We start from the raw sequence: 26643 nt of genomic DNA, 5'->3' as shown, positions 1-26643 counted from the left end.
CCACCGTATTTGGAGAATGTTCCTTGTTCCCTTGTGGCTTGTGAAAGTGAAATGAATTATATTAAAGAAATAGAATGAATTAAAGAATGCTGTATGTGCCTTTAAGTAGAAATGAGAAATGCTGCAAGCCAGGGGGCAGGAAAGCAGACATTAACTGCTTAATGAATTGCCCCACTTAAGGGCAATTGGTGAAGCATTAGCCTCAGATTGATGAGAGTTAACAAGGAAGCAGGATATGCATATTGTGCCCTTGCAAATTTTACAGTTTTGCTCTCTCTGTCCCTTTGTTTAGTTCGCACCCTTTTATCTGTATAAATAAGCCTGTTTGAATCTTGCAGGGGGGCTCACATTATCTGAATGTATTAGCAGAGCGCTGTGCTAATAAAACAGAGTGGTCTGACAAACTGAGTCCTGAGTCTAACTTTCACGGGCTCGAGCAGGTTTAATCTCGTTTTCTGCCTGGGCGCTACCTGCTCGTGTTGTTTTTCAGCAACATTTTCTGCAGGTCATTTAGGTCCCGTCTTACCCCCGACCCCCTGGGCCTGGCTCATCCCCCTTGCAGCCCACACCCCCGGGTAGTGCTGGCCAGGCTCATTTTAAATGCAGCAGGTGATGCCCCCCCCCATAAGCCCAGCTCCCAACTCTGCCCCCCACTTTTAAGGAGCCAGCCCCCCGGGCTTTCTGCCGTGCCTGGCGCTGCAGCCCTGGTCCAGGAACAGGGCAGGGACTGGAGCGAGCCGAGGCCCCCATCAGAGCCGCGACTGACTCCTCCTGCCGCTTGGGGCGTCCCGCCCAGCCCGGGACAGTCAGAGGCTGGGGAGCAGGCGGGGAGGCAAAGCCACAGAGCCAGCCCCATCCCACACCGCTGGGCTTGCCCGGCTCCGGGCAGCCTCTGCCCGTGCTGACCAGCAGCATTGGGCCCTGCTGCACGGGCCCAAGGGCGACCAGGTGGGTGCTGACTGCAGAGCCGGAGGGGTCAGCCAGGGTCCCGCCTGTCGGAGCTGGGCCCAGCCCTGGTAGCCCCGTGCCAGGAACACCCCCAGTGGCTGCAGCTGCCTTCCTGGCCCGCGGGCTGGTGCGTGTGCAGCAATTCTGGCCGATGCCCGTGGCTCGGGGGTGCCCCAGGCCTGAGCGCCCACGCTGGGGGCCAGAGCTGCCCCATCCTGCCCAGCCCCCACTGGGTCTTGGGCCGGGGGAAGGGGTCCCTTTCCCTGCAGGCGGGTGGGGAGGGGGCTCCGCAGAGCAGGGCCCAGACACCACACGGCAGCGTAATCGCAGAGAATCACTTTACTGAGACAACAGCCCCCGATACTGGGGGCAAGAGACAATTAACGAACAATTAGAACAACTCATTGAACAGAATCAGGGAAGGACCCCAAGGGGGCAGAAATGGGGGGGCTGTGAGTGGGGGCACTGGCTGTGGGGGGCTGCAAGCAGGGGGCAGGGATGGGGTGGGGAGGTCTGAGAACAGGGGGCACTGGCAGTGGGCTGTGAGCGGGGGGACTGGCTGTGAGCGGGGGCTGCCAGCAGGGGGCACCATTGCAAATTGTAGCTGTGGCCCTGTGTACCCCCACCAGCATGCACCAGCCCCGCCCCAGCCCCCTGCCTGGGGCAACTGGGAGCAGCCAGCAGCCACGCGTCAGAACCAATCTACCCCCAGCACAGTCACTGACCCCCAGGGTAATGTGGGGGGCAAAGGCCGGGCTCTGCACCAGGGCGAAGGGGAGCCCAAGGCGGTGCAGCACTAGGACTCCGAGCCCGGCTAACGGCCCAGGTGACAAGGGCAGCCCCGCAGCCCCCAGAATGCAGCTGGTCCAGCATCTCCACCTGCAACTGGAGCAGGGGCCTGAGCAAACTACAGCTCCCAGCATGCAGTGCAGCGCCTGGCATGGTGCAAACCGGGCACCGGGGGCCACCACACCCTGTGAGGCTGCAGTGCAGAATCCCACGGCCAGAGCGGGAGGTGCTGCCCCGGGCAGGGCCCAGGGGCAGGTTCCCAGCCTCGCTCCCCCCTGTCATGAGCCGACCTGAGCCCAGGGGCCGGGGCCCAACGGCAGGGAAAGGCACATGGCCCCCACCGGGTGGGGCTGGGGCAGAGTCTGTTAGGAGCAGGGCCCATCTCAGCACTGGGGCACGGAGCGGGCCAGTGAGAGGCTAAGGGACAGGGCTCTTAGCTCCAGGGGCAGACAGTCCAGACATCAAGAAATGAGGGGGGGTCCAGGGGTTCTGCAGACACCCCCTCCGCCCCCCATGGGCAGGGGCGGCCTGCACAGGGATGGACAGACGGACGGACTGCGGGGATTAGTGCACCTAGAAACGAGGGCCTGATCCTGGGCACCTGGCCCCACGCAGCAGGAGGCCGGCTGGTCCCCTCACAGCATCGCCCGGTGCATCAGTGCAAGGCCCAGCTCAAGGCCTGGGAACCAGTGGGGTCTCACCCCGCCCCCAAGCTTGGCACATCACAGCAGTTAATCCTGGGCCACCCAGGGCATGTGTGGGCAAGTGGCCAGCAAGGCAGGGCTAGCCCAGTCCCAGGCTCGGGCCTGACCCCATCAGCCGGGCTCCGGTCACCCCAGGGGGTCATTTGGTGCTTTGCGGCCTGAGTGTGTGTGGAGCCCAGAGCCAGGGGCAGGGAGCAGGTAGGGGGGCCAGGAACCCGCCCCAGAGGGGAACAGCCCCCTCGCGCTGTGCGCGCTCAGCGGGGCCGTTCCCAGGCCGAGCCCGGTGCTTTCAGAGGGGTCTTTGTGTTCCACCCCCAGCGGCCGGACACCAGCTCCCGCTCTACCGCCTGCGGCCCCGCTCAGAGCGACGTCTCCTGCAGGATGTAGGTGTGAGCGCCCTCCGCCCTGGCAAAGCCCTCGCCCTCCGCCTCCTCCGCACAGGCCAGGCCCCCGATGGGGCCATTCAGCATCCCATTGCCGGTCTTCTCCGGGGCCTGGGGCGCCGGCTCCACGCAGCTCCCGTCCTGCGCAGGGAGAGACGAGGGTGAGAGGGGGACTGGGGTCTTTCCCCGCTGGCAGGCACTGGCTCCTAGCTGGTCCAGGGGGCAGGAAATAGGCCATGGGGCTGGCCCACGGACCTGCTCCCTCTACCCCTGCCAGCCACCAGCTGCCTTTGCTCCCAGCGTTCAGGACAGGCCCTGCTCGAGGTCTGGACTCGGGCCAAGTCCTGGGGCTGCTACTGCCTGGAACAGCCAATGCCTCCCTGCCCCCTTCCAACCCGCGGCCGCCCGCCCACCCTGCAGGGCCCCACCCTGAGCCGCCGGCTCTAGCCCCGCGGTTAAAGCTCCCAGGCCCGAGCCAGCTCAGAGCGCAGCAAGCCCCGGCTGGCTTCCTGGAGCGAACGTCTCCAAGCTCCGGCCCAAGCTGCATTGGGGCGAGGCCCTGGGATGGACCCCGCCCTAGAGGTGCTGATGATGGCTCCCGCCTGTCAGCGGACAGAGGCCAGACACCCATTCTTGTCCTGCGTCCCCTCGGCAGCGCTCGACCTGCTGTCCAGGGCATGCTTGGCTGGCCTGAGCGAGGTGGACGGGTCCAAGGGAATGCGCTGAAGTGGGCTGAGTCCTTGCTGGAGGGACGCACCCAACGAGCAGTGCTGGGAACGGCCCCCCCCCGGCTGTGTGCCACAACGACCACGTCTCCCTCGGGCCCTTCTCAAAGCCACCTGCAGCCGCTAGGTGAGCCGGTCAGACGCCGGGGCCGCAGCGCCACCTCCCCGTCTGCCCTTCGCCACGTTCCAGCCCCCATGACCCCCGAGATGGCCCCAGGCCTAGAGAACAGCTGGCTCCAGCGCTCCCGAGCCAGGCTGAGGCCATCGGGCCCAGGGCCATCTCCATGGGTGAGGGTCAGGTCAGTCCCCGGCCTGGGAGATGGCTGGATTCAGCAGCACCCGGCAGTGACGCCGGCGACCATCTGCGGCTGGCTTGGAGCCCAGCCCCATCCCAGCAGTAACGCTGAGGTCCTAAGCGATCCCAGTGCCGGAAGGCTGAGACCACCAGTTCCATGTACCCCGCTCACTGTAGCGCTAACCTGTTGTAACGAACTGGGACTGTTCTTAATGTGGTCTTTGAACGCTGGGTGGGGAGTGTTGGCTGGGAAGGCAGGGGAGTGTGGCTAGGATGGTCTGCATGGGGGGATGGGAGACTGGCCTTGAGGGAAGATACCTGAGCATGTAAGGTGAGAACCCAGGGAGGGGTTAGAGGCCAGGTGACACCGCTGCCCGAGAAACTGGACAAAGGCTGGGGAGAGAGTCTTCAGAGCTGGCTGGTGGAAGGGCTGGGAGGCTCTGACCCCCCAAGGGGGCTGGGGCGCCCTGGGACCCCAAGATGGACCTATCTGAGGGGGGGTCCTGTTGTCTGTGCCTGCAAGACCTGTCTTGGACTGTGTTCCTGTCATCTAAATAAACCTTCTGCTTTACTGGCTGGCTGAGAGTCATGGTGAATCGCAGGAAGCCGGGGGTGCAGGGCCTTGTGTCCCCCAATACTCCGTGACACCTGTATCTACCAGGTGTCATGTGCTATGTCACCAGGAAACTAATGTCTTGCTGGTCATTCATGTTCTTGCATGATGTACGTGTGGTGTGTAGTAAGAGTTATGGATACACACTGGAATTACACTAACGGGTGTTTAAACCAGGCACGTCAGGGGAGTTGGTAAACAGGAAGGCGTCTTTGCTTCTATGCCCAGCCCAGGGTCAAGCAGAGACAATGCAGGTCCATTTACGTGTCAGACAAATGAAGCCCCAAGCTACCACCTGGGGCAGGAGAAAGCTTCCAGCAGGGAAGAGAAACTTTCTCTGGGCTATAAAGACAGGGGGTCTGAACCTCACGTGCTAAGCAATTGGATCACCTGATTGTGTCCAACATTTCTGGGTTATAACCATGTATGGAGTGAGGTGTTTAGTGACGGCCTGGCACACGCTGGTGATTAACAGCACCACCAAATGTCTGGACGGCCGTGACACTCCATCAGGAACTATGGGACACTGCGCTTCACAGAGTGTCCTAGCAAAGGAGAAACAGGTCCTTCCCCGCCAGCAGGGAACGTCACCGCTGTCCCCGTCTCCTACGTCCATTAAGCATGGTGGAGTCACAACCTGGAAGCCCCATTTCCAAGCAGAGGATGGGAAGCCCACAGGAAGGGAAAAACATTCAGCCAATCGGCCTCTGGAAACAAGGACATTGGCCTTCGGGAGACATCGGCAAAGCCAGGTGCCATCTGTGACACCTGGCACTAGGCAGGCGCAAGGGAACAGGGCTCTGGCAAGCCGAGAAAGGTGGGTCCTTCAAGCCAGAGGAGGGGGGGTGAAGTCTCTGCAAACTGAATGTAGGTGAGGAACCTGTGTAGGCAAAGAGCTTTCACCAAAAGAAACCAGCCCCTTGCACGTCTGCGGAGAGCCAGCCAGCCATGGCTGGGAAGGAGAAATCCACCTTGAACAAAGCCCAGGTCACTGGAAAGTGTCGCTGTCTGTCTCCATTCCTTATGTACCCTGATGGCTACTTTGTGACTCGTTTGTTTATTTGTACGATAAACCAGCTCCGGGCGGTGCGGGAAGGGCAGGGTGGATTCGCCCCAGTTAGGGTGACAAGATGTGATCTGCTTTGGTCTCTCTAAAGGAGCAAGGAGCCGTATTATTGCTCTGAGTGGGCAGGGGAGGGCTGGGCGCTGCAGGGCACATGGTTTTAGGAACATTCAGGACTGGAGTGTGTCGGGGCCTGGGATGAAGTGGGACATTTCTTAGTGTTTTGCATGAACCCTATGTGTGCCTCAGTTTCCCTGTGTGCTGCATGTGTAACGCGGGGATGGAAGTGGGGGTTGCAGAGGACCAGGTGAGACCTTGTCTAGCAGCCGGGACCCCAGACACAGCCTGGAGCTTGGGGACCCAGTGACTAGTGCCCGGGAGGCCCAGCCCAGCATGGGAGCCAGACGGTTACGGCCAGCGGGAGGACAACGGGCTGAGGAGAGAGAGGCCGGGGGACCTGCCCAGCCAGTTCCAGCCAGGGCGGGACAAAGGCCGGAAGAGAGAGGGTGCGGGCAGCCTGTTTACCTGGGACGGAGGACACAGGTCAGATGAGGGGCTGGTGGGGGAGGGGATATTAGGTGGTTGGCTGGAAGGAGGGGGCGGGGTGGGGCTGGGCTGGGGACAAAAAGCCACCTGGGCCCATGGGGACCGGGACAGACCCAGCTGGCCAGGCCCGAGGGCCCTGAGAACTGCCTGGGCTGGGTCCACCTGTGTGACTGGCCGAGTCACTGCAGGCTGGAGATCAGGGGGCGTTGCTCCCTCTGGGGGGGAGGCCCTGGGGGCCCAGAGCGAGTGGGCTCCCTGAGGGGGCCCACGGCAGAGCCAGGTGTGCTGGGGGCCCAGAGGTACGTTGCTGGGAGGGGGTGGGGCAGAGGGCCTAGCCCCAGAGACCGACGGGGGGGGCCTGTCGCACTGAAGGGGTTCTATGAGTCAACAGTGTGCCCTTGTTGCCAAGAAGGCTAACGGCATTTTGGGGTGTATAAGTAGGGGCATTGCCAGCAGATCGAGGGACGTGATCTTTCCCCTCTATTCGACAAAGCCCTGGCTGGGATGATTTAGTTGGGGTTGGTTCTGCTTTGAGCAGGGGGTTGGACTAGATACCTCCTGAGGTCCCTTCCCACCCTGATATTCTATGATTCTCCCCGGGACTGTAGGGAGCCCAGAGCCGGGGACTGTCTGGGACAGGGCCCCCTGGCCTGTGGAAGCAAGCGGGGCTCCAGCCAGGGTGCTGGGGAGTGAGCGTGTGGGGCACACACACTCGGGGCGTGACCAGCGGGCTAGGAGCTACCGGACCCAGGGCGAGCGGTGCCAGCCCCCAGTGCTGTGACCTGCCTCTGGGCTGAACATACCTCACCCCCTCCATGGCTAGGAGACCCCGCCCCACTTCTAACCCCCCATCTGCATCACGGCAACGCGACACACCTGGGCAGGGAGCCCTGGGCACTGCGGGGACTCCAGCCAGCCCAGCCTCCGCAGCACGTCTCCTCCGCAGCCAGGCTCCTGCCAGCACATCCCACCTGCCCACGGGCATCAGGCCAGGTTCAAGGTCTCGGCCCTTCCCTCTGGGGCGACCCGGGGCCTGGGCCCAGCGGATCTCGGAGCCGAAAGCTCCAGGGTGGGGACGGAGGTCGACAGCTCTGTCCTCAGGCCCTCACCAGGGCCAGGCTCGCCTGGGTGGGAGACGGAGCTGCCACGGGGCCTAGTCTGGATGAAACAAGGACCAGCCGAGCCTCCCCGGCCGTGCCCAGCTCCAGGCCTGTGGAGCCGACCGGACCCCCCGAGAGCAGTCCCGCAACAGGGGCTGTGCCCGGCGACGACGGGGGCTTGGGCGGGAACTATATGGAATAACGTGGGGGCGCGTCGCCGGGCAGGGACGGTAACTGGGGTCCCGGCCTGCCCTGCCGCACTCACAGGGCTCCCAGCCACTCACCTCAGCGGAGCAGCCCACCCCACAGCTCAGCCGTTTCCGGTACCTCTGGGGCAGACAGCAGAGCAGGCGGGGCAGCACGGGGTAGATAGTGCGAGGGTTGACGGTCGCTCCCTTGGTGGGACCTGCCAGGGCGAGGGACAGAGCACAGGGGGTTACACGGGCCCCTGTGCCCCTCAGACTGTCCTGCTCCTGGTGCCAGGCCAGGCCCTACGTCCCCACTTCAGCCTGCCCTTCCCCAGGCCTGGCGCGCAGAGACCCCCGGTGCCGGGGAGGCAGGGTTGGGTCTATTCTCCCCTGGGGCAACCCAGCCTGGACCGGCCATGGCCAGGAGCCCGCAGCCACACGGCACCCACAGCTGTGCCTGGGGCAGACCGCAGCCCCTGGCCTCAGGACAGACGCCCCCCAAGGGCAGCGCTGAATGCTGGGCCGTAGCCTCTGCTCTCCGGTCATGGGCATCCAGCCCCCAGCCTAACAGGGAGCCTGGGGGGCCCCAAACCTGAGCTCCGCCCGCAGCCACGAGCCCTTCATTCCCCCGCCCCTCAGCCCCTCCCTCCCGCCCCCACACAGCCGAGAGTGGGATTTTCTGTCCTGTCCCTGACCTACGGGCCTGGCCACGACCCGCCGGGCTCAGGGCTGCCAGCCTGTGGGGGCTGCTCTTGGGTAGGAGACAGGAGGTGGGGGCGCAGCACCGCTGAAGGCTAGGACCAGCTAGAGCCGCGACCAGGCAGACAGTGGGAGCCCAGGACAGACCCATGGACAGTGGGACGCTCTGGCAGGCAGGGATCTGGTTCCTGGAGCAGGCTGGCTCTAGCAGCCCTGGCGTCGGCCAGCAGGGACTTAACCCCGACTTCCCTGGGCCAAGCCAAGGGCCCCCCACGAGAGCTGCTCTGGGGGAAAGGCTGCCTGGTGTTCCTGCAGGCACTGGCGGGCGCAGGGGTCCCTGCAGAGCGGACGAGTCTCTCCCGGGCATCTGGCTCAGCAGGACATGCTGGGCAGGGCGATGGGCTGAGGCAGGAGCCCTCCTCTTGCGGGACTGGCACACCAGGGCGTGCTCAGAACTGGGGTGTAGCCAGATCCTCTGGATCCATGAGAACCTCTCACCCCCCCCGTGCACAGTCAGGAGCCCCCCCACACGTACCCGTGAGCAGGCTGACCAACAGGCCCACCAGGATGACGGTGGTGGAGTTGTGGGCGCTGTACCACATGTACGACAGGCTGTAGAATTTCTGGAGCCCCGAGAGGCTGTGGGGGGAACAGCCGGGTTAGGGGGCAGCTGGGGACCTGGCACCCGCACAGGCTCCAGCCGCCGCTGGACGTCTCTGCTCCCTCGACGGCCCAGGGCCCCGCGTGCCTCCGTCTGCAGCCCGGCAGGAGGTTCACGCCTCTGCACCCCTTCGGGGGATGCTCCTTTGGTCTCCCAGCAGCCTCCAGCGGGGGCACAGCACCCTCCCCTGCTCCTGGTAGACACCGGAGCCCAGTCCCCAGCACCCTCCCCTGCGCCTGGCAGACACCGGAGCCCAGTCCCCAGCACCCTCCCCCCGCGGAGCCCAGTCCCCAGCACCCTCCCCCCACGAACCCCAGTCCCCAGCACCCTCCCCCCGCGGAGCCCAGTCCCCAGCACCCTCCCCCCGCGGAGCCCAGTCCCCAGCACCCTCCCCCCACGGCCGGCAGGCACCGGAGCCCTGTCCCCAGCACCCTCCCCCCGCGGAGCCCAGTCCCCAGCACCCTCCCCCGTGGCCAAGATGCTCAGGGAAGGGCTGGGGCCAGACCCCCCCGCAGCACGGCTCCCCCACTCACCGCTTTGGGGCCGGGGTCGAGGTCAGCAGGGTGGTGGCGATGGCCGTGCTCAGGTTGCTGGCCTGCGGGAAGTCGGTGACGTTGGACAGCGGTGGGGCCGAGGGGGCCGCCCGCAGGTTGGACACCAGGCTCCCAATGCCGATCCAGAAGGCCATGGCCAGCCCGGCTGCCAGCCCGGTGATCGCACCCTGCACACGGGGACAGCAGTCAGGGGCGGCCCGTGCAGCTCCGGGGACCTCCCTGACCCCGAGGGGCTGCTCCACCCCACTGGGGAGGCACCGAGACCCCTGTCCAGACGGTGGAGGGGCCATGCCCCAGCTGAATCCATCTCCCTGCTGGACGCGGCCTCAGTTTCCCCTGTGCTGTGTCGGCTGCAGCGGAGCTCAGCGATTCACAGCGGCTGGGGCCTGGCCAGTACCGAGCCTGCTGCGCCCCCCGCCCCAGCCAGCCCCGAAGGGGATGGGGGCAGACACAGGCCCAGCCCGGGGCCCGCAGACCCTAGGGAGGGACACTCACGGTGGGGTTGGCACACGGGAAGAACATTCCTAGGCAGAAGAGTCCCAGCAGTGGGCCGCCCACCATGCCGAAGATGCTGATGGCAGCCTGTGGGGAGACAGCGCGTCACCCCTGCAGCCAGGGCCCAGCCCCCGAGCAGCGGGGCTCCCTGCCGCAGGCTGGGACACAGAGAGGGGGAGACATGTACTAGCAACAAGCCCCTTTGGGCACTGCCGGGCGTTCAGAGGCAGAGGCCAAGGGACAGGGAAGTGCTGGGAGGTGAGCTGGGGACGTCTCCGCGGAAGCAATGGAGGAGGAGAGACCTGGGTGTATGGGTCCATCTTGGGGGGACTACGAGCCGCCAGTGTGATGCGGCCGTGATAAAGGCTAATGCAGTCCTAGGGTGCGTCAGGCGGGGGATTTCCCGGAGAGATGGGGACGTGCTAGTATCATTATACCAGGCACTGGTGAGCCCTCGGCTGGAACCCGCGAGCAGGGCTGCTCTGCCGCGGGTAAGAAAGATGAACTCAGACTGGAAGAGGTGCAGAGAAGGGCGACGAGGCTGATCGGAGGAACGGAGAACCTGCCTTACGAGAGGAGACTCAACTAACTGGGCTTGTTTAGCCTGACCAGACGCAGGCCGAGGGGAGATCGATCGCTCTCTCTAAATCCAGCCCAGGGACAAACACCAGGCTGGGAGAGGAGTTATTGAAGCGAAGCGCCCATGTGGACACAAGAACACGTGGCTAGAAACTGGCCATCAACAGGTTTAGACTTGAATTTAGACGAAGGTTTCTCACCGCCAGAGGAGTGAAGTTCTGGAGCAGCCGCCCAAGGGGAGCAGTGGGGGCAAAACCCCGAACTGGCTTCCAGGCTGAGTGTGATCAGTTTATGGAGGGGATGGTGTGATGGGGCTGCCGACGATGGCATGGAGCCGATCTGCGACCGCTAGCAGCAAATACCCCCAGCGGCCGGTGATGGGACACTGCAGAGAATTCTTTCCCAGCTGCCTGGCTGGTGGGTCTCACCCACATGTCCAGGGTCTGACTGATCCCCGGATTTAGGGCGGGGAAGGAATTTTCCCCGGGTCAGGTTGGCAGAGACCCGGGGGTGGGGGGAGGTTCGCCTCCCTCTGCAGCCTGGGGCCCGGGTCACTCGCTGGTTTGAACTAGTGGGAATGGTGGAGTCTCTGTCACGGGAAGTCATGAGCCTGGGGGGGGTCATGTCCTACCTGCAGCATGGGGCCCATCATGGAGGAGAGGTAGGCCATCCCCAGGCAGAGCAGGCCATAACTGAGAGCTGGGGAGGAGAAGGGGGTTAGAAGCTGCAGCATCACTCAATACAACCACCTGCCCCTGGGCAGGGCACAGCCAGGAGCCTGGGGCAGCAGGGGCTGCGGATCGGGAGTGAGGGGCACCGGCAGAGCTGGGGGGGGGGAGGGCTGGGCTGGCAGGGGTTGCGGGTCAGGAGTGAGGGGCACCGGCAGAGCTGGGGGGGGGGAAGGGCTGGGCTAGCAGGGGTTGCGGGTCAGGAGTGAGGGGCACCGGCAGAGCTGGGGGGGGGAAGGGCTGGGCTAGCAGGGGGCTGCGGGTCAGGAGTGAGGGGCACCGGCAGAGCTGGGGGGGGGGGAAGGGCTGGGTTAGCAGGGGGCTGTGGGTCAGGAGTGAGGGGCACCGGCAGAGCTGGGGGGGGGAGGGCTGGGCTAGCAGGGGCTGCGGGTCAGGAGTGAGGGGCACCGGCAGAGCTGGGGGGGGGGAAGGGCTGGGCTAGCAGGGGGCTGTGGGTCAGGAGTGAGGGGCACCGGCAGAGCTGGGGGGGGAGGGCTGGGCTAGCAGGGGCTGCGGGTCAGGAGTGAGGGGCACTGGCAGAGCTGGGGGGGGGGCAGGGCAGGGCTAGCAGGGGCTGCGGGTCAGGAGTGAGGGGCACCGGCAGAGCTGGGGGGGGAGGGCTGGGCTAGCAGGGGGCTGCGGGTCAGGAGTGAGGGGCACCGGCAGAGCTGGGGGGGGGGGGAGGGCTGAGCTAGCAGGGGCTGCGGGTCAGGAGTGAGGGGCACCAGCAGAGCTGGGGGGGGAGGGCTGGGCTAGTAGGGGCTGCGGGTCGGGAGTGAGGGGCACCGGCAGAGCTGGGGTGGGGGGAGGGCTGGGCTAGCAGGGGGCTGCGGGTCAGGAGTGAGGGGCACCGGCAGAGCTGGGGGGCAGGGCTGGGCTAGCAGGGGGCTGCGGGTCAGGAGTGAGGGGCACTGGCAGAGCTGGGGGGGGGGGGAAGGGCTGGGCTAGCAGGGGGCTGCGGGTCAGGAGTGAGGGGCACTGGCAGAGCTGGGGGGGGAGGCAGGGTTGGGCTGGCAGGGGCTGCGGGTCAGGACTAGAGGGCACTGGCAGAGCGGGGGCTGGGGAAGCAGATCCAGATGGGGAAGAGCTCCCACAGATCTGCCGGCCCGGGGCTGGCTCGGTGTCTTTCTTTGCATGGCCACTGGGACCTGGCAGCAGATCAGGGGCTGGGAGGATGCCCCTCCCCCCGGGAGCGTGGCACAGACCCCCCAGCAGGGAGCCGCGTGGCCTGCAGGAGCGCGACTCACCCAGCAGCTTGGAGAGCAGCGTGGCACGGGACTCCCGCAGGCCGGGGAAGTAGGGGTGGATCAGGTCCTCCATGGTCACCGTGGCCAGGGAGTTGAAGGCCGAGGAAATTGTGCTGCAAGGCAGAGAGAGGAGCTGGGGTCGGCTGGGAGGGGCCTGCTCCCGTCACACCCAGCCTGGACGCAGGGGACTCTCAGCACCCGGGCGCTGGGCACTCACCTCAGGGAGCCGCTGAAGAGGCAGGCGACGAAGAGGCCGGGCAGGCCGGGCAGGTCCTTCAGGACGTCCATGACAAAGTACAGAACCAGCTGCAGAACATAAGAATGGCCGTACCGGGTCAGACCAAAGGTCCATCCAGCCCAGTATCCTGTCTGCTGACAGCGGCCAATGCCAGGTGCCCCAGAGGGAGTGAACCTAACAGGCAATGATCCAGTGATCTCTCTCCTGCCATCCATCTCCACCCTCTGACAGACAGAGGCTAGGGACACCCTTCCTTACCCATCCTGGCTAATAGCCATTCATGGACTTAACCTCCTGCAAAGGCAGGAGGCTGGTCAGGGCGCCAGCCCGCCAGGGGAGGGGAGAGGGCACGGGAGGTCAGGGCGCCGGCCGGGGGAGGGGAGAGGGCACGGGAGGTCAGGGCGCCGGCCGGGGGAGGGGAGAGGGCACGGGAGGTCAGGGCGCCGGCCGGGGGAGGGGAGAGGGCACGGGAGGTCAGGGCGCCGGCCGGGGAGGGGAGAGGGCACGGGAGGGCAGGGCAGGGCACCGATTCGCTGAGGGGGGCGAGAGGCTAGGGGCACCCATGGAAATGGACAGCACGTGAAAACAATCAGCAGCCGTCGCTAGCAGCGTCATCATCACTCAGAGCCGCCATCGTTGGGTTTCAGAGTTAACGCCTCGGCGCTGCATGGTGCCGTTCCCCTGCCCAGAGCCAGCGTCGCAGGCTCTCTGCTGACTCAGGCAGGCATCAGGCGGCTGGGAAGGTTTCCCTTCTAGCAGCGAGCCCTTGGGAGCAAGGCCGAGGGGCCGTCTCCAAGCGAGGAAGAAAGCTGCCCAGAGCTCTCGCAGTCGGGAATCCCCAGGAAGGGCCCCTGGCTTTAGGGGGAGGGGTGGATCCCGGGCCCAGCCCGCACTCACCTGGTCCGAGGAGGCCTGGCTCTGGGCTGCCGTGAGCGGATGCTCCTGGTAATAGGCAAACATGACCAGGCCCGTGAGGCAGCTGAGGCCGAGCACCACCTGCTGGCAGGGGAAGACGGCGTAACAGGAGCTGCGAGGGACGAGGGGTGTTACAGGGGCGCGTGCAGGCAGGAACCCTTGGGACCAGTTCTCTAGAGCCCCTCGCCAACAGGAGCCGGGCCCAGCGCTCCCCGGGCAGGGCAGGCTGTAGGGGCCAGAGGGAGCTCTGAAGGCCTTGGCTGTTGGGGTCCCTGCCCCGCTGGACCACCTCCCAGCGGCCCAGGGCCCAACAGCCGCCTGCTCCTGCCCAGGCCCCTGGCGGGACTCTGCCCGGCTGCGCGCCATGGCTCCCCCTGCCCCCCATACTCACAGCACAGCCTCCCGCTCGGTGCGGGAGCTGAGGTAGCGCTGCACCTGGGCCTGGTTCACGCCGTACAGCGACAGCATCATGAAGACGCCCCCGACAGCCAGGGTCCAGAAGGTGTGACGCTCAAAGGGGTCGGGGTTGAGGCTGCAGCGAGACAGACGGGCAAGTGCTGGAATCTGAGCTTGTGGGGCTGGGAGTGAGGGGTCCCGGCCCCCACAGAGCACTCGGGGCTGGGAGCACGGTGCGGCTGCCCCCCACGGCTCCCTGCTCTGCTCTATGGGACCATTTCCCCTGCCCAAAGCAGGGCCTGCGTTGGGCTGTGGCTTGTCTAGCGCCCCCCGGGCCTTCCCTGACCCGCAGCACAGGTAGGTCCCATGGGAGTGGGCTGGGTTCTCCCCACCACCCCCTTAACCAGGGCTGAGCGGGCACGGGATGGGGCACCAGGCAGACGTTACAGGGTGTGACAGCCGGGGGGCCTGCGGGGTCTCCACGGTTCCACTTACTCGATTCCAGAGATCTTCCCCTGATCAGCCGCCAGCTGCCAGACCCGCCCCATGCCGCCCACCTTGATGGTGCCCACTACGATGACGGCCAGCTGCCCTGCGAACATCACCAGCGTCTGGAAAACGTCGGTCCATATGACGGCCTTCAGCCCGCCCTGCGGAAGGAACGGGGCCCACAACAGAGCCTGAGCGCAGGCCAGGAGCGCGGGGGCCACCCTGAATCAGCCCCACCCAGCAGGGGCCAGTCCCAGAGCTCCGGGGGAGGGGGGCAGTGAGCCCCCAGCACACCTGGGGTGGAGGAGAACCCTCGACACAGAGGGGCAGGGCACCAACACCAGGTTAGGGGCAGACATGGAGCGTCACCAGAGGGCAGGGGGGAAAGTGAGAGGGAGGGGGTCAGGGTGACTCTCTGGAGACACTCCAAAGCAGGGAGACGGGTCCGGCTGGGGGCTGCTCCCTGGCAGGGCGAGGGGGGCAGGGCTGGGGGCTGCTCCCCGGCAGGGAGAGGGGAAAGGGCTGGATGCCCCATCCCTGGGGTGTTCGGAGGCAGCCCTGCCCCAGACACACAGGGAGCTGCCTAGCTGGGACCCCAAGGGGTCTCTCTGTCACCCCTCTGCCTGCTGGTACTTCCTGCCATGGGCCAGGCTGGGCGCCGACAGACCCTGGGCCATGGGGAACGCCCCGGTCTTGCCTCCCAGCCCCAGCCCCGCCTCTCCCAGGGTTCCCAGAGCAGCTCCCGGTGCCCCCACCCCGCATGGGCGGGAGCCGGCACTTACCAGGGTGGTGTACAGGGTGCAGACCAGGCCCATGGTCAGCACCGCCCCCCAGAGGTCAAACTGAGTCACTGCAAGCAAAACACCAGCCATCAGGAAAGGGTGGGGGCCAGGCAGCTAGCGCCCCAGAAACCCCAGCCCTGGGCCTGGCCCCCCAGCCTGCTGCCCCCACTCACGCCAGGCATGCGTGGGAGGGAACAGCCCCCGCCCGCCTGGGAACGGGCCTCCTCTCACAGCGAGAGGCGCGTGAGCCGCATGGCCCGGCCGCACCTCGCTCCTGCTGGGGATGGGGGAGGTGTTGTGCCCCCATAGCTCCCCGCCAGGCCCCTGGAGCAGTGGTGACGAGCCACCTTGGCCTGGCACACGGCGCTCCGGCCTTGGACCACCGCAGTGCTGGGCCGGGCGTTACGTGCTCAGAGCCACAGGCGCTTGGCAAGGGATGCAGCCCGGGTCCGAGCCATGGTGAGGACCCCTCATCGGCAGGTGCGGAGTCACCTGTTCTCTCCCCTTCCCCCCCCCCCCCGCCCCCCGAGGGGCTGCTCCTGGGCTCTGATAACTAGAGACGGGATGAAACGCCACAGCAGGAGGTTTAATCTCCCTGCCAGACGGCGTCAGGCTCACCAGCCTAGCGCTGGCTATTCCGTGAGCCAGAGAAACGTCCCATCCCGCTGTGAATCTCGCTAAAATCTTGAGCTCAGTGACACCCAGTGGCAGTGAGTTCCACAGGCTGTGGGCACCTTGGGTGAAAACCTCTTTCCTCTCATCAATGTCACTGAATGTCCCCTTGTTCCTGTGTTAGAAGAGCTGCTCCCAATATCCCTCAGCCACTGGCTTCGGTACGTTTATCCTGCGCCCCCCTCTGTTCATCCCTCCCGCCTCCGGGCTCAGGACCCCGCCCTCCCCGAGTTACCTGCATTGAGAGCCAGCGCCGGCGCATAGAGAACAACCCCCATGTAAATCACCTGCAGGGGAGAGAAGCAGCAGCAGTTACGGGGCCCAGGTGGCCTGAGCCAGCCAGAGAGACACGGAACAGAGGCAGCCAGACCCACTGCAGAGCCAGGGCCCGGCGGGACCAGGCAGGGCCCCCCACCAGCCGGCGCAGGGCCCGGCGGGACCAGGCAGGGCCCCCCACCAGCCGGCGCAGGGCCCGGCGGGACCAGGCAGGGCCCCCTACCATAAAATCATAGAATATCAGGGTTGGAAGGGACCTCAAGAGGTCATCTAGTTCAACCCCCTGCTCAAAGCAGGACCAATTCCCAGCTAAATCATCCCAGCCAGGGCTTTGTCAAGCCGAGCCTTAAAAACCTCCAAGGAAGGAGACTCCACCACCTCCCTAGGTAACGCATTCCAGTGTTTCACCACCCTCCCAGTGAAATAGTTTTTCCTGATATCCAACCTGGACCTCCCCCACTGCAACTTGAGACCATTACTCCTTGTTCTGTCACCTGCCACCACTGAGAACAGCCGAGCTCCATCCTCTTTGGAACCCCCCTTCAGATAGTTGAAGGCTGCTATCAAATCCCTCCTCACTCTTCTCTTCTGGAGACTAAACAATCCCAGTTCCCTCAGCCTCTCCTCATAAGTCATGTGCTCCAGACCCCTAATCATTTTTGTTGCCCTCCGCTGGACTCTTTCCAATTTTTCCACATCCTTCTTGTAGTGTGGGGCCCAAAGCTGACACAGTATTCCAGATGAGGCCTCACCAATGTCGAAAAAAGGGGAACGACCACGTTCCTCGATCTGCTGGCACCAGCCGGCGCAGGGCCCAGTGGGACCAGGCTGATGGAGGGTGGGAGGAATTCAACACCCAGGAAGCACAAGGATTAGCAGCACTCCTCAGAGCCGGGTGTGGGGCAGGGTGATGTGGGGCAGGCCCCCTCCTGTCCCACCTTCTGAGAAGCCCCTCATGCCCCAGGTGCAGCCCCCTGCCAGCCCGGCCCTGGCCAAGAGGCTCCCTGTGCTGGGTGAGACCACGGCCCAGGGCGGCTCTCTGAGGGTGAAACGCCTGCGCCCAGGGACCCTGAGGGGCCGCTGTCCCTCCCACCCCAATGGGAGCCGACCCGCGCACACGGCCACGGGGACTCTGGCTGAGACACTGAGCTCCAGCCCCAAGCACCTGCCTGTCCCGTCCCGGGGGCTCCCGCGTGCGCACTCAGCCCCGGCAGGCCCCGCGGGCGTCTGGGCAGAGCCGGGGTGACCAGCTGCAGCTCCCAGCATTCCGTGCGCCTGGGTTGGGAGATCTCTGACCCCCCTGCGCGCTGGGGCCTGTAGTACAGCCTGCCCCATATCGGCCCCCTCACCCCCCAGCAGAGCCCAGCCACCCATCCGTGCCGGGGGCCCAGAACAGAGCCGGGGGGGGCCAGAGAGACGCGCTCACCATCTGGAAGATGAAGGTCACGGTGCCACACACACGCACAGCCTTGTTAAAGCGCAGCTCCAGGTACTGTCAGGGGAGAAGGGAGAGGCAAGCGGGTGAGCGGGGCGGTGCTGCATGGGGGGGCAGACAGGCTTTGTGTACGGGGCTCGCTTCTGCCCCCTTCTGGGCCCACGATGCCCGATCCTGCTCCGGCACCCTACAGCCCACGAGTCAGCCTGTGAATTGGCTGGTGATGCCCATCACTGACCCATTTCCCTGCCCCCCTCCTGTCCCCTCACCAGCCCATAGCCCTGTCCCGCACCTGCCCCCTCACCAGCCCATCATCCTGTCCCCCACCTAGCCCATCGCTCCGCCCCCACCTGCCTTCTCACCCTGCCCTCCACCTGCTCCCTCATCAGCCCACCCACCGTCCTGCCCCACGGCACGGCCCTGCCCTGCCCGCCGGGCGGTCACCTCGTAGGTGCTGGTGAGGTGGAGGCGGTAGAAGACAGGGATGAAGACATGCGCCGGGATCAGGAGGCCCAGGAAGTAGCAGCAGCCCAGGAACCAGTACTCGGTGCCGAAGCGGTAGATCTCGGCCGGCACGCCCAGGATGGCCACGGCTGACTGGAAGGTGGCCAGCAAGGACAGGGCCACGGGCAGGAAGCTCATGCTACGGTTGGCCAGCAGGAACTCCTGCACCGTGCGCTGCCGGCCACCGCTCAGCGCGTAGAACAGCCCGATGGCGGAGGAGAGCACCAGCAGCAGCACGAAGACGGTGTAATCGGCCACCGTGAACCCCATGGCAACGCTGCCGGCCGGCCGCGCTACAGCCTCCTGTGCCCGCCGGCTCTGCCCAGGCCGGCCATGCCAGCTGCGCCGGCCCCGCGCTCGGCTCTACCTGCCCCGGGCCATGCAGGGGCTGCACCAGCACCACTCACCGGCACCCCGCACCTCCAGCACACACCTCGATCCCAGCCACCATCGCGCACAGCCACCGAGCTGGAAGAGAAGAGAGGGGTTGGTGAGCAGCGAGGGGGGGCAGCTCCTACCGACTCTGCCCCGGCCCCAGTGCCAGGGGCTGGCACGGCACACGGGGAGGGGTCACATGCCACAGCCCAGCCAGCTGCAACAAGGTGCCCTCGGCCCAGGGCTGCCCCCTCACCCACTTCCCACGGGCAAGCAGCCAGCGAGGAGATAGCGCAGCAAGGACCTTCGCTCCGCTCCGACTAATCTCAGCCCGTCTCAAGGCCCCGACTGCTCCAGGCTGGGCTGGGCTGGGCACCCTGCAGGGATGGCGGGGGCAGAGGAATGCCGGATTAACCATTTCACGGTGGCTGAGCCGGGCCTCTCCCTCCCATCCCCTCAGCACTCAGTGGGGAGCGGACACCCGCCCGGATTTCACCGCTGCAGCCCCGCTGGCGGCAGCTCCTCGGGGCATTTCCAGGGCACTGGGTCTGTGCCTAACCTGCCCCCTCCTCAAGGGCCACATCTCACCACGACTCTCCTCGGGCCGCAGCAGCCCCAGCCCTGCGACGCCGGCCTGAACCCCGCCGGCGCCACAGGCACTGGGGAAACGCTGCCAAAAAACGCAGGCAGGACGGCTGCAATAACAGCCCTGCCCCACAGCTACAGCACGCGGCAAACCTGCTAATCCCACAGCCCCACCCACTCCCCTCCCACAGCTGGGGAGAGAACCCAGGAGTCCTGGCTCCCAGCCCCCCGCTCTAACCCACCAGCCCCCACTCCCCTCCCAGAGCCAGGGAGAGAACCCAGGAGTCCTGGCTCCCAGCCCCCCCCGCTCTAACCCACCAGCCCCCGCTCCCCTCCCAGAGCCAGAGAGAGAACCCAGGAGTCCTGGCTCCCAGCCCCCCTGCTCTAACCCACCAGCCCCCACTCCCCCCCCAGAGCCAGGGAGAGAACCCAGGAGTCCTGGCTCCCAGCCCCCTGCTCCAACCACTAGACCCCACTCCCCTCCCAGAGCCAGGGAGAAGAGCCAGGAGTCCGGGCTCCCAGCCCCCTGCTCCAACCACTAGACCCCACTCCCCTCCCAGAACCAGGGAGAGAACTCAGGAGTCCGGGCTCCCAGCCCCCCTGTTCTAACCCACCAACCCTCTCCCCGGCTTTGGGAGGGGTGGGGGGTCTGGTGGGTTAGTCCCCAGGAGTCTGGGCTCCCAGACCTCCCTGACCTATCAGACCCCACCCCCCCTCCCAGAACCCAGGCTTCCAGCTCCCTTGCTCTGTGAACCCTCTGCCACCTTGTGTAGCATGCCCCAGAGCAGGGATGGCATGGCACGGGCCTCGCCCCCAGGTCCTGCTCTGGGCCCCTGGCTGGTCCCTCTGCTGACCCCCCACGAGCTGCTGCCAGGCCCCTCACTACAGAGCCCCCAAAGCTATCACCACGGCCAGGCTCCAGGGGTGTCAGAGTCTCTGCTCCCTGGGCTCCCGTGTGGAGTGACTGGCTGCCCTAGAACTGCCGGGCTTTGGTTTCCTTGCCAGTCCCTCCCCGGCAGGCACCACTCAGTGAGCTCCCTGCAGAGAGGCTGGGCTGGGCTCCATGAAAGCAGACCCCCGAGAGCCCAGGGGCGAGCATTTCCCCGGGTCACGGAAGGACTCTAAGCAGCGGCTGCTTTGGGGGCGGGGTGGGGGGGAGCTGGCCCTGCCCTGGGAAACATTTCCAGCTGGATCCAGCCCTTCCTAACAGTACTCCAGGTCCTCACAGCTCTGTTGTCCCCCCCCCCGCCAGCTTCTACGTGCTCCGGGACTGTGACCAAGGAGAAACGTTCTGTAATATTTTTAGGACCCCTATGTGTGCTTCAGTTTCCCTATGTTTTGCGTGTTTACCCAGAGGGGTAAAAGGAGTGTGTGCTCTCAGGACAGGCTGGGAGACTGTCTCCTGCCTGTCTGAGCCCGGACGGGTCATTGCAAAGGAGTGGTCGAGGCGATCCCACAACACTGGAAAATCCGAGGAGACAATGACAAAGTGCATCAGAGCTCCTGGGGTGAAGCAGGGGGCCTGGAGCCCCAGAGGTTCCGACTCGGGAAGAGTTGAGGCCAAGTGGGACCCCTTGGGGGTCTGGCCCATCGACGGGACAGTTCCCAAGCTCGGGGTAGTTTGGGAACACCACACTAAAGACAATGGATTTCAAGGAGGCGACTTCAGCAAACTCAGGGAGTTGGCAGGTCAGATCCCCTGGGAAGCAAGTCTAAGGGGAAAAACAACTGAAGACAGTTGGCAGTTAGAAAATTAGAAAGGCCAAGGCACAAAACGAGATCAAACTAGCCAGGGACATAAAGGATAACAAGAAAACATTCTACAAATACATTAGAAGAGGAAGACCAAGGACAAGGTAGGCCGGTTACTCAATGAGGGGAAAAGACAATAACAGAAAATGTGGAAATGGCAGAGGTGTTAAGGACTTCTTTGTTTCGGTTTTCACCAAGAAGGCTGGTGGTGACTGGTCGTCGAACATAGTGAATGCCAGTGAAAATGAGGTGGGATCAGAGTCTAAGATAGTTAAATATCAAAGGGGTAGCCATGTTAGTCTGGATCTGTAAAAACCAACAGAGTCCTGTGGCACCTTATAGACTAACAGACGTCCAATCACCACCATCTGACGAAGTGGGTATTCACCCACGAAAGCTTATGCTCCAATACGTCTGTTAGGCTATAAGGTGCCACAGGATTCTTTGTCACTTTAGACAAGTTAGATGTCTTCATGTCACCAGGGCCTGATGAAATGCATCCTAGAATACTCAAGGAACTGACTGAGGAGATATCTGAGCCATTAGCAATTATCTTTGAAAAGTCATGGAAGATGGGAGAGATTTCAGAAGACTGGAAAAGGGCAAATCTAGTGCCCATCTATAAAAAGGGAAATAAGGACAACCCAGGGAATTACAGACCAGCCAGCTTAACTTCTGTACCCAGAAAGATAATGGAGCAAATAATTGATTGCTTAATTTGCAAACACCAGGGGACAATTTCCTGGTGCAAATGCTGGAGGGACCAACTAGGGGCAGAGCTTTTCTTGACCTGCTGCTCACAAACAGGGAAGAATTAGTAGGGGAAGCAAAAGTGAATGGGAACCTGGGAGGCAGTGACCATGAGATGGTCGAGTTCAGGATCCTGACACAAGGAAGAAAGGAGAGCAGCAGAATACAGACCCTGGACTTCAGAAAAGCAGACTTTGACTCCCTCAGGGAACAGATGGGCAGGATCCCCTGGGAGAATAACATGAAGGGCAAAGGAGTCCAGGAGAGCTGGCTGTATTTTAAAGAATCCTTATTGAGGTTGCAGGAACAAACCATCCCCATGTGTAGAAAGAATAGTAAATATGGCAGGCGACCAGCTTGGCTAAACAGTGAAATCCTTGCTGATCTTAAACGCAAAAAAGAAGCTTACAAGAAGTGGAAGATTGGACAAATGACCAGGGAGGAGTATAAAAATATTGCTCAGGCATGCAGGAGTGAAATCAGGAAGGCCAAATTGCACTTGGAGTTGCAGCTAACAAGAGATGTTAAGAGTAACAAGAAGGGTTTCTTCAGGTATGTTAGCAACAAGAAGAAAGTCAAGGAAAGTGTGGGCCCCTTACAGAGGATGTGGAAAAAGCTAATGTACTCAATGCTTTTTTTTGCCTCTGTCTTCACGAACAAGGTCAGCTCCCAGACTACTGTACTGGGCAGCACAGTATGGGGAGAAGGTGACCAGCCCTCTGTGGAGAAAGAAGTGGTTCGGGACTATTTAGAAAAACTGGACGTGCACAAGTCCATGGGGCCGGATGCGCTGCATCCGAGGGTGCTAAAGGAGTTGGCGCGTGAGATTGCAGAGCCATTAGCCATTATTTTTGAAAACTCATGGCGATCGGGGGAGGTCCCGGATGACTGGGAAAAGGCTAATGTAGTGCCCATCTTTAAAAAAGGGAAGAAGGAGGATCCGGGGAACTACAGGCCAGTCAGCTTCACCTCAGTCCCTGGAAAAATCATGGAGCAGGTCCTCAAGGAATCAATTATGAAACACTTAGAGGAGAGGAAAGTGATCAGGAACAGTCAGCATGGATTCACCAAGGGCAAGTCGTGCCTGACTAACCTAATTGCCTTCTATGATGAGATAACTGGCTCTGTGGATGAGGGGAAAGCAGTGGATGTGTTATTCCTTGACTTTAGCAAAGCTTTTGATACGGTCTCCCACAGTATTCTTGCCGCCAAGTTAAAGAAGTATGGGCTGGATGAATGGACTGTAAGGTGGATAGAAAGCTGGCTAGATCGTCGGGCTCAACGGATAGTGATCAATGGCTCCATGTCTAGTTGGCAGCCGGTTTCAAGCGGAGTGCCCCAAGGGTCGGTCCTGGGGCTGGTTTTGTTTAATATCTTTATTAATGATCTGGAGGATGGTGTGGACTGCACCCTCAGCAAGTTTGCAGATGACACTAAACTGGGAGGCGTGGTAGATACATTAGAGGGTAGGGATCGGATACAGAGGGACCTAGACAAATTAGAGGATTGGGCCAAAAAAAAACTTGATGAGGTTCAATAAGGACAAGTGCAGAGTCCTGCACTTAGGACGGAAGAATCCCATGCACTGCTACAGACTAGAGACCGAATGGCTAGGTAGCAGTTCTGCAGAAAAGGACCTAGGATCACAGTGGACAAGAAGCTGGATATGAGTCAACAGTGTGCTCTTGTTGCCAAGAAGGCTAACGGCATTTTGGGCTGTATAAGTAGGGGCATTGCCAGCAGATCGAGGAACGTGATCGTTCCCCTCTATTCGACATTGGTGAGGCCTCATCGGGAGTACTGTGTCCAGTTTTGGGCCCCACACTACAAGAAGGATGTGGAAAAATTGGAAAGAGTCCAACGGAGGGCAACAAAAATGATTAGGGGTCTGGAGCACATGACTTATGAGGAGAGACTGAGGGAACTGGGATTGTTTAGTCTCCAGAAGAGAAGAATGAGGGGGGATTTGATAGCAGCCTTCAACTACCTGAAGGGGGGTTCCAAAGAGGATGGAGCTTGGCTGTTCTCAGTGGTGGCAGATGACAGAACAAGGAGCAATGGTCTCAAGTTGCAGTGGGGGAGGTCTAGGTTGGATATTAGGAAACACTTTTTCTCTAGGAGGATGGTGAAGCACTGGAATGCGTTACCTAGGGAGGTGGTGGAGTCTCCTTCTTTGGAGGTTTTTAAGGCCCGGCTTGACAAAGCCCTGGCTGGGATGATTTAGTTGGGAATTGGTCCTGCTTTGAGCAGGGGGTTGGACTAGATACTTCCTGAGGTCCCTTCCAACCCTGATATTCTATGATTCTATGAACACCTAGAAGATAATAAGGTGATAAGTGACAGTCAGCATTGATTTGTCAAGCCAACCTGATCGCTTTCTTTGACAGGGTAACAAGCCTTGTGGCTAAGGGGGAAGCGGTAGATGTGGTATATCTTGACTTTAGTAAAGCTTCTGATACTGTCTCGCATGACCCGCTCATAAACAAACTAGGGAAATGCAACCTAGATGGAGCTACTATAAGGTGGGTGCAAAACTGGTTGGAAAACCAATCCTAGAGAGTATTTATCACAGTTCACAGTCATGTGGAAGGGCATAATGAGTGGGGTCCCACAGGGATCGGTTCTGGGTCCAGTTCTGTTCAATATCTTCATCAGTGATTTAGATAATGGCATAGGGAGTACACCTATAAAGTTTGCGGACGATACCAAACTGGGAGGGGTTGCAAGTGCTTTGGAGGATAGGATTAAAATTCAAAGTGATCTGGACAAACTGGAGAAATGGTCTGAAGTAAATAGGATGAAATTCAATAAGGACAAATGCAAAGTGCTCCACTTAGGAAGGAACAATCAGTTTCACACATACAGAATGGGAAGAGACTGTCTAGGAAGGAGTACGGCAGAAAGGGATCTGGGGGTCATACTGGATCACAAGCTAAATATGAGTCAACAGTGTGATGCTGTTGCCAAAAAAGCAAACGTGATTCTGGGATGTATTAACAGGTGTGTTGTGAGCAAGACAGGAGAAGTCATTCTTCCGCTCTACTCCGCGCTGATTAGGCCTCAACTGGAGTATTGTGTCCAGTTCTGGGCGCCACATTTCAGAAAGGATGTGGACAAATTGCAGAAAGTCCAGAGAAGAGCAACAAAAATGATTAAAGGTCTAGAAAACATGACCTATGAGGGAAGATTGAAAAAATTGGATTTGTTCAGTCTGGAGAAGAGAAGCCTGAGAGGGGACATGATAACAGTTTTCAAATACATAAAAGTTTGTTACAAGGAGGAGGGAGAAAAATTGTTTTTCTTAACCTCTGAGGACAGGAGAAGAAGCAATGGGTTTAAATTGCAGCAAGGGAGGTTTAGGTTGGACATTAGGAAAAACTTCCTAACTGTCAGGGTGGTTAAGCACTGGAATAAATTGCCTAGGGAGGTTGTGGAATCTCCATCATTGGGGATTTTTAAGAGCAGGTTGGACAAACACCTCTCAGGGATGGACTAGACAATACTTAGTCCTGCCCTAAGTGCAGGGGACAGGACTAGGTGACCTCTCGAGGTCCCTTCCAGTCCTACGATCCTGTGTGTCTGTGACAAGCCCCATTCCCCAAAGCCACGCCCTGTACCCGGCCAACCCCTGCCCACCAATACAGATTAGCCAGCCAGGCAAGAGGCAGGAGACTGGCTCGGAACCTGCCACAGCTCGGGCCTGGCCGGGCTCAGTTGCCTGGGGCGTCCCGGAGCGGGGAAGTGACTGGGACGGAGAGGGCTATGGGGGTCACTGCAGGAGCTGGGGCAGCAGAGGAGTGAAAGGTGTCCAGGGTGGGTTCTCCACCCTCCCTGGGGCTCAGGAGACCACGGGGTGTGGTGCTGGCCCCAGTAACAACACTGGCCCCAGGCTGGGCAGAGCCCCACTTCCTCCACCATGCTTGGAGCAGGGACTGGGCAGCGCCCAGGCTGGAGCTGGTGGGGCACTCAGCCAGACGCAGGTCACAGGACTCACGGGGCAGCCCCTGGGCCCGGCTTGCAGGGCACAGCAATGGGTCATGGCTGCAAACGCCCAGTCCTGAGAAGGGGAGACACCACCCAGAGGGTAGCCCTAGCGCTGCCACATCAGGGTGGGGGGGTTCAGGGGGCAGCATGGCCCCAGCCCTGCAGGGGACACCTCCCAGGAGGCTGCTAAGTGGGCAACCTGCTGGCTAAGACGCAGGGAGGAGGAGTGAAGGGCCAATTTCCTGCCTGCAAACAGGGGGCAGTGGGGGCCGCTGGCAGGGCCCTGGATGCCCAGGGCCCAGGTCTGACCCTGCACAGTCGTCAGGGGGTGGAGATGGCTAGAGGGGAGCACGGACAGGGCCCCTGCACAGGACAAACCCCACATCATCATCCCCACACCACGGCGGGGAGGCAGCTGCCTCTCTGGAGGGGGGGCCCGGGCGGAGCAGGGCCAGAGCCGGGGGGAGGGGCAGGCGGGACTCGGGACTGGGCAGGGGCTGCATTGCTCGAGGTTTTATGGCAGGAGGAATTTTCTGGGGCATATTTGCTGGGATTACAGCTCAGCCCGTGATCACCTGGCACCTCCGTGCATGCGACGGCTTGTCTGGGCTCGCCTGCGGCGGGGTGAGCTGGGGGGGGCTCTGGGACCGGCCGGGCAGTGCCAGGACAGACCCCCTGGGGTGGGCACGAGCAGCTCCCCATGTCACTGAGCCAGGCCAGTGGGTGGGGACGGGAGGCGGTGCCCTGGCCCCCCCGCTCACAGTGGAGCCGCAGGACGGGCGACACCTCGGGCTACAGCAACGCTGAGCAGGGTGAGCCGCCGCCCAGTCCCTGCTGCCGGGGGCTGGGAGCCTCGAGAGCCCCCCAGAGTGTTACCCCACAACCCCTCCCCCCAGACGCCCCCTTGGCAGTAACTACAGGCCCTGCTAAGCATGGTTCTACCAGCCCCCAGAGGGAAGGGCTGCATGGCGGGCGGGGGGGCAGCACAGAATCGTAGGGCTGGAAGGGACCTCGAGAGTCATCTAGTCCCGTCCCCCGCACTCAGGGCAGTGGTTCCCCAACGTTAACAAGCTGTGAACCCCTTTCTCAAAAATGTTGTGTCTCACGAACCCCCTCCTAAAAACCAATATTTCCAGGGATTTTCTCCTTTACCGGAGTATAAATTATAACAGC

The 26643-nt window shown here is 62.3% G+C and overlaps 1 protein-coding gene across 2 annotated transcripts; it reads right to left on the bottom strand.

Moving 5' to 3' along the window:
- Positions 1-1272: 1272 nt before the first annotated feature.
- On the bottom strand, positions 1273-18438 carry SLC5A6 (solute carrier family 5 member 6). Of its 2 annotated transcripts, XM_065587325.1 has the most exons (15): positions 17965-18438; positions 17512-17577; positions 16045-16096; positions 15138-15205; positions 14362-14516; positions 13862-14002; positions 13453-13582; positions 12535-12623; positions 12318-12430; positions 10974-11041; positions 9764-9850; positions 9248-9435; positions 8589-8692; positions 7451-7572; positions 1273-2965 (listed from the first exon to the last, which is right to left on the bottom strand). In XM_065587325.1, the coding sequence occupies exons 1-15, from the start codon at positions 18292-18294 to the stop codon at positions 2801-2803; spliced, it is 1878 nt and encodes a 625-aa protein (XP_065443397.1). In that variant the 5' UTR covers positions 18295-18438; the 3' UTR covers positions 1273-2800. The 2 variants fall into 2 exon arrangements, with proteins under 2 accessions (XP_065443397.1, XP_065443398.1); XM_065587326.1 differs by lacking the exon at positions 9764-9850.
- Positions 18439-26643: the final 8205 nt, after the last annotated feature.

The sequence above is a fragment of the Chrysemys picta genome, chromosome 3 (genome assembly GCF_011386835.1).
Source record: "Chrysemys picta bellii isolate R12L10 chromosome 3, ASM1138683v2, whole genome shotgun sequence".
Lineage (NCBI taxonomy): Eukaryota > Metazoa > Chordata > Testudines > Emydidae > Chrysemys > Chrysemys picta.
This window is presented reverse-complemented; position numbering and strand designations above follow the sequence as displayed.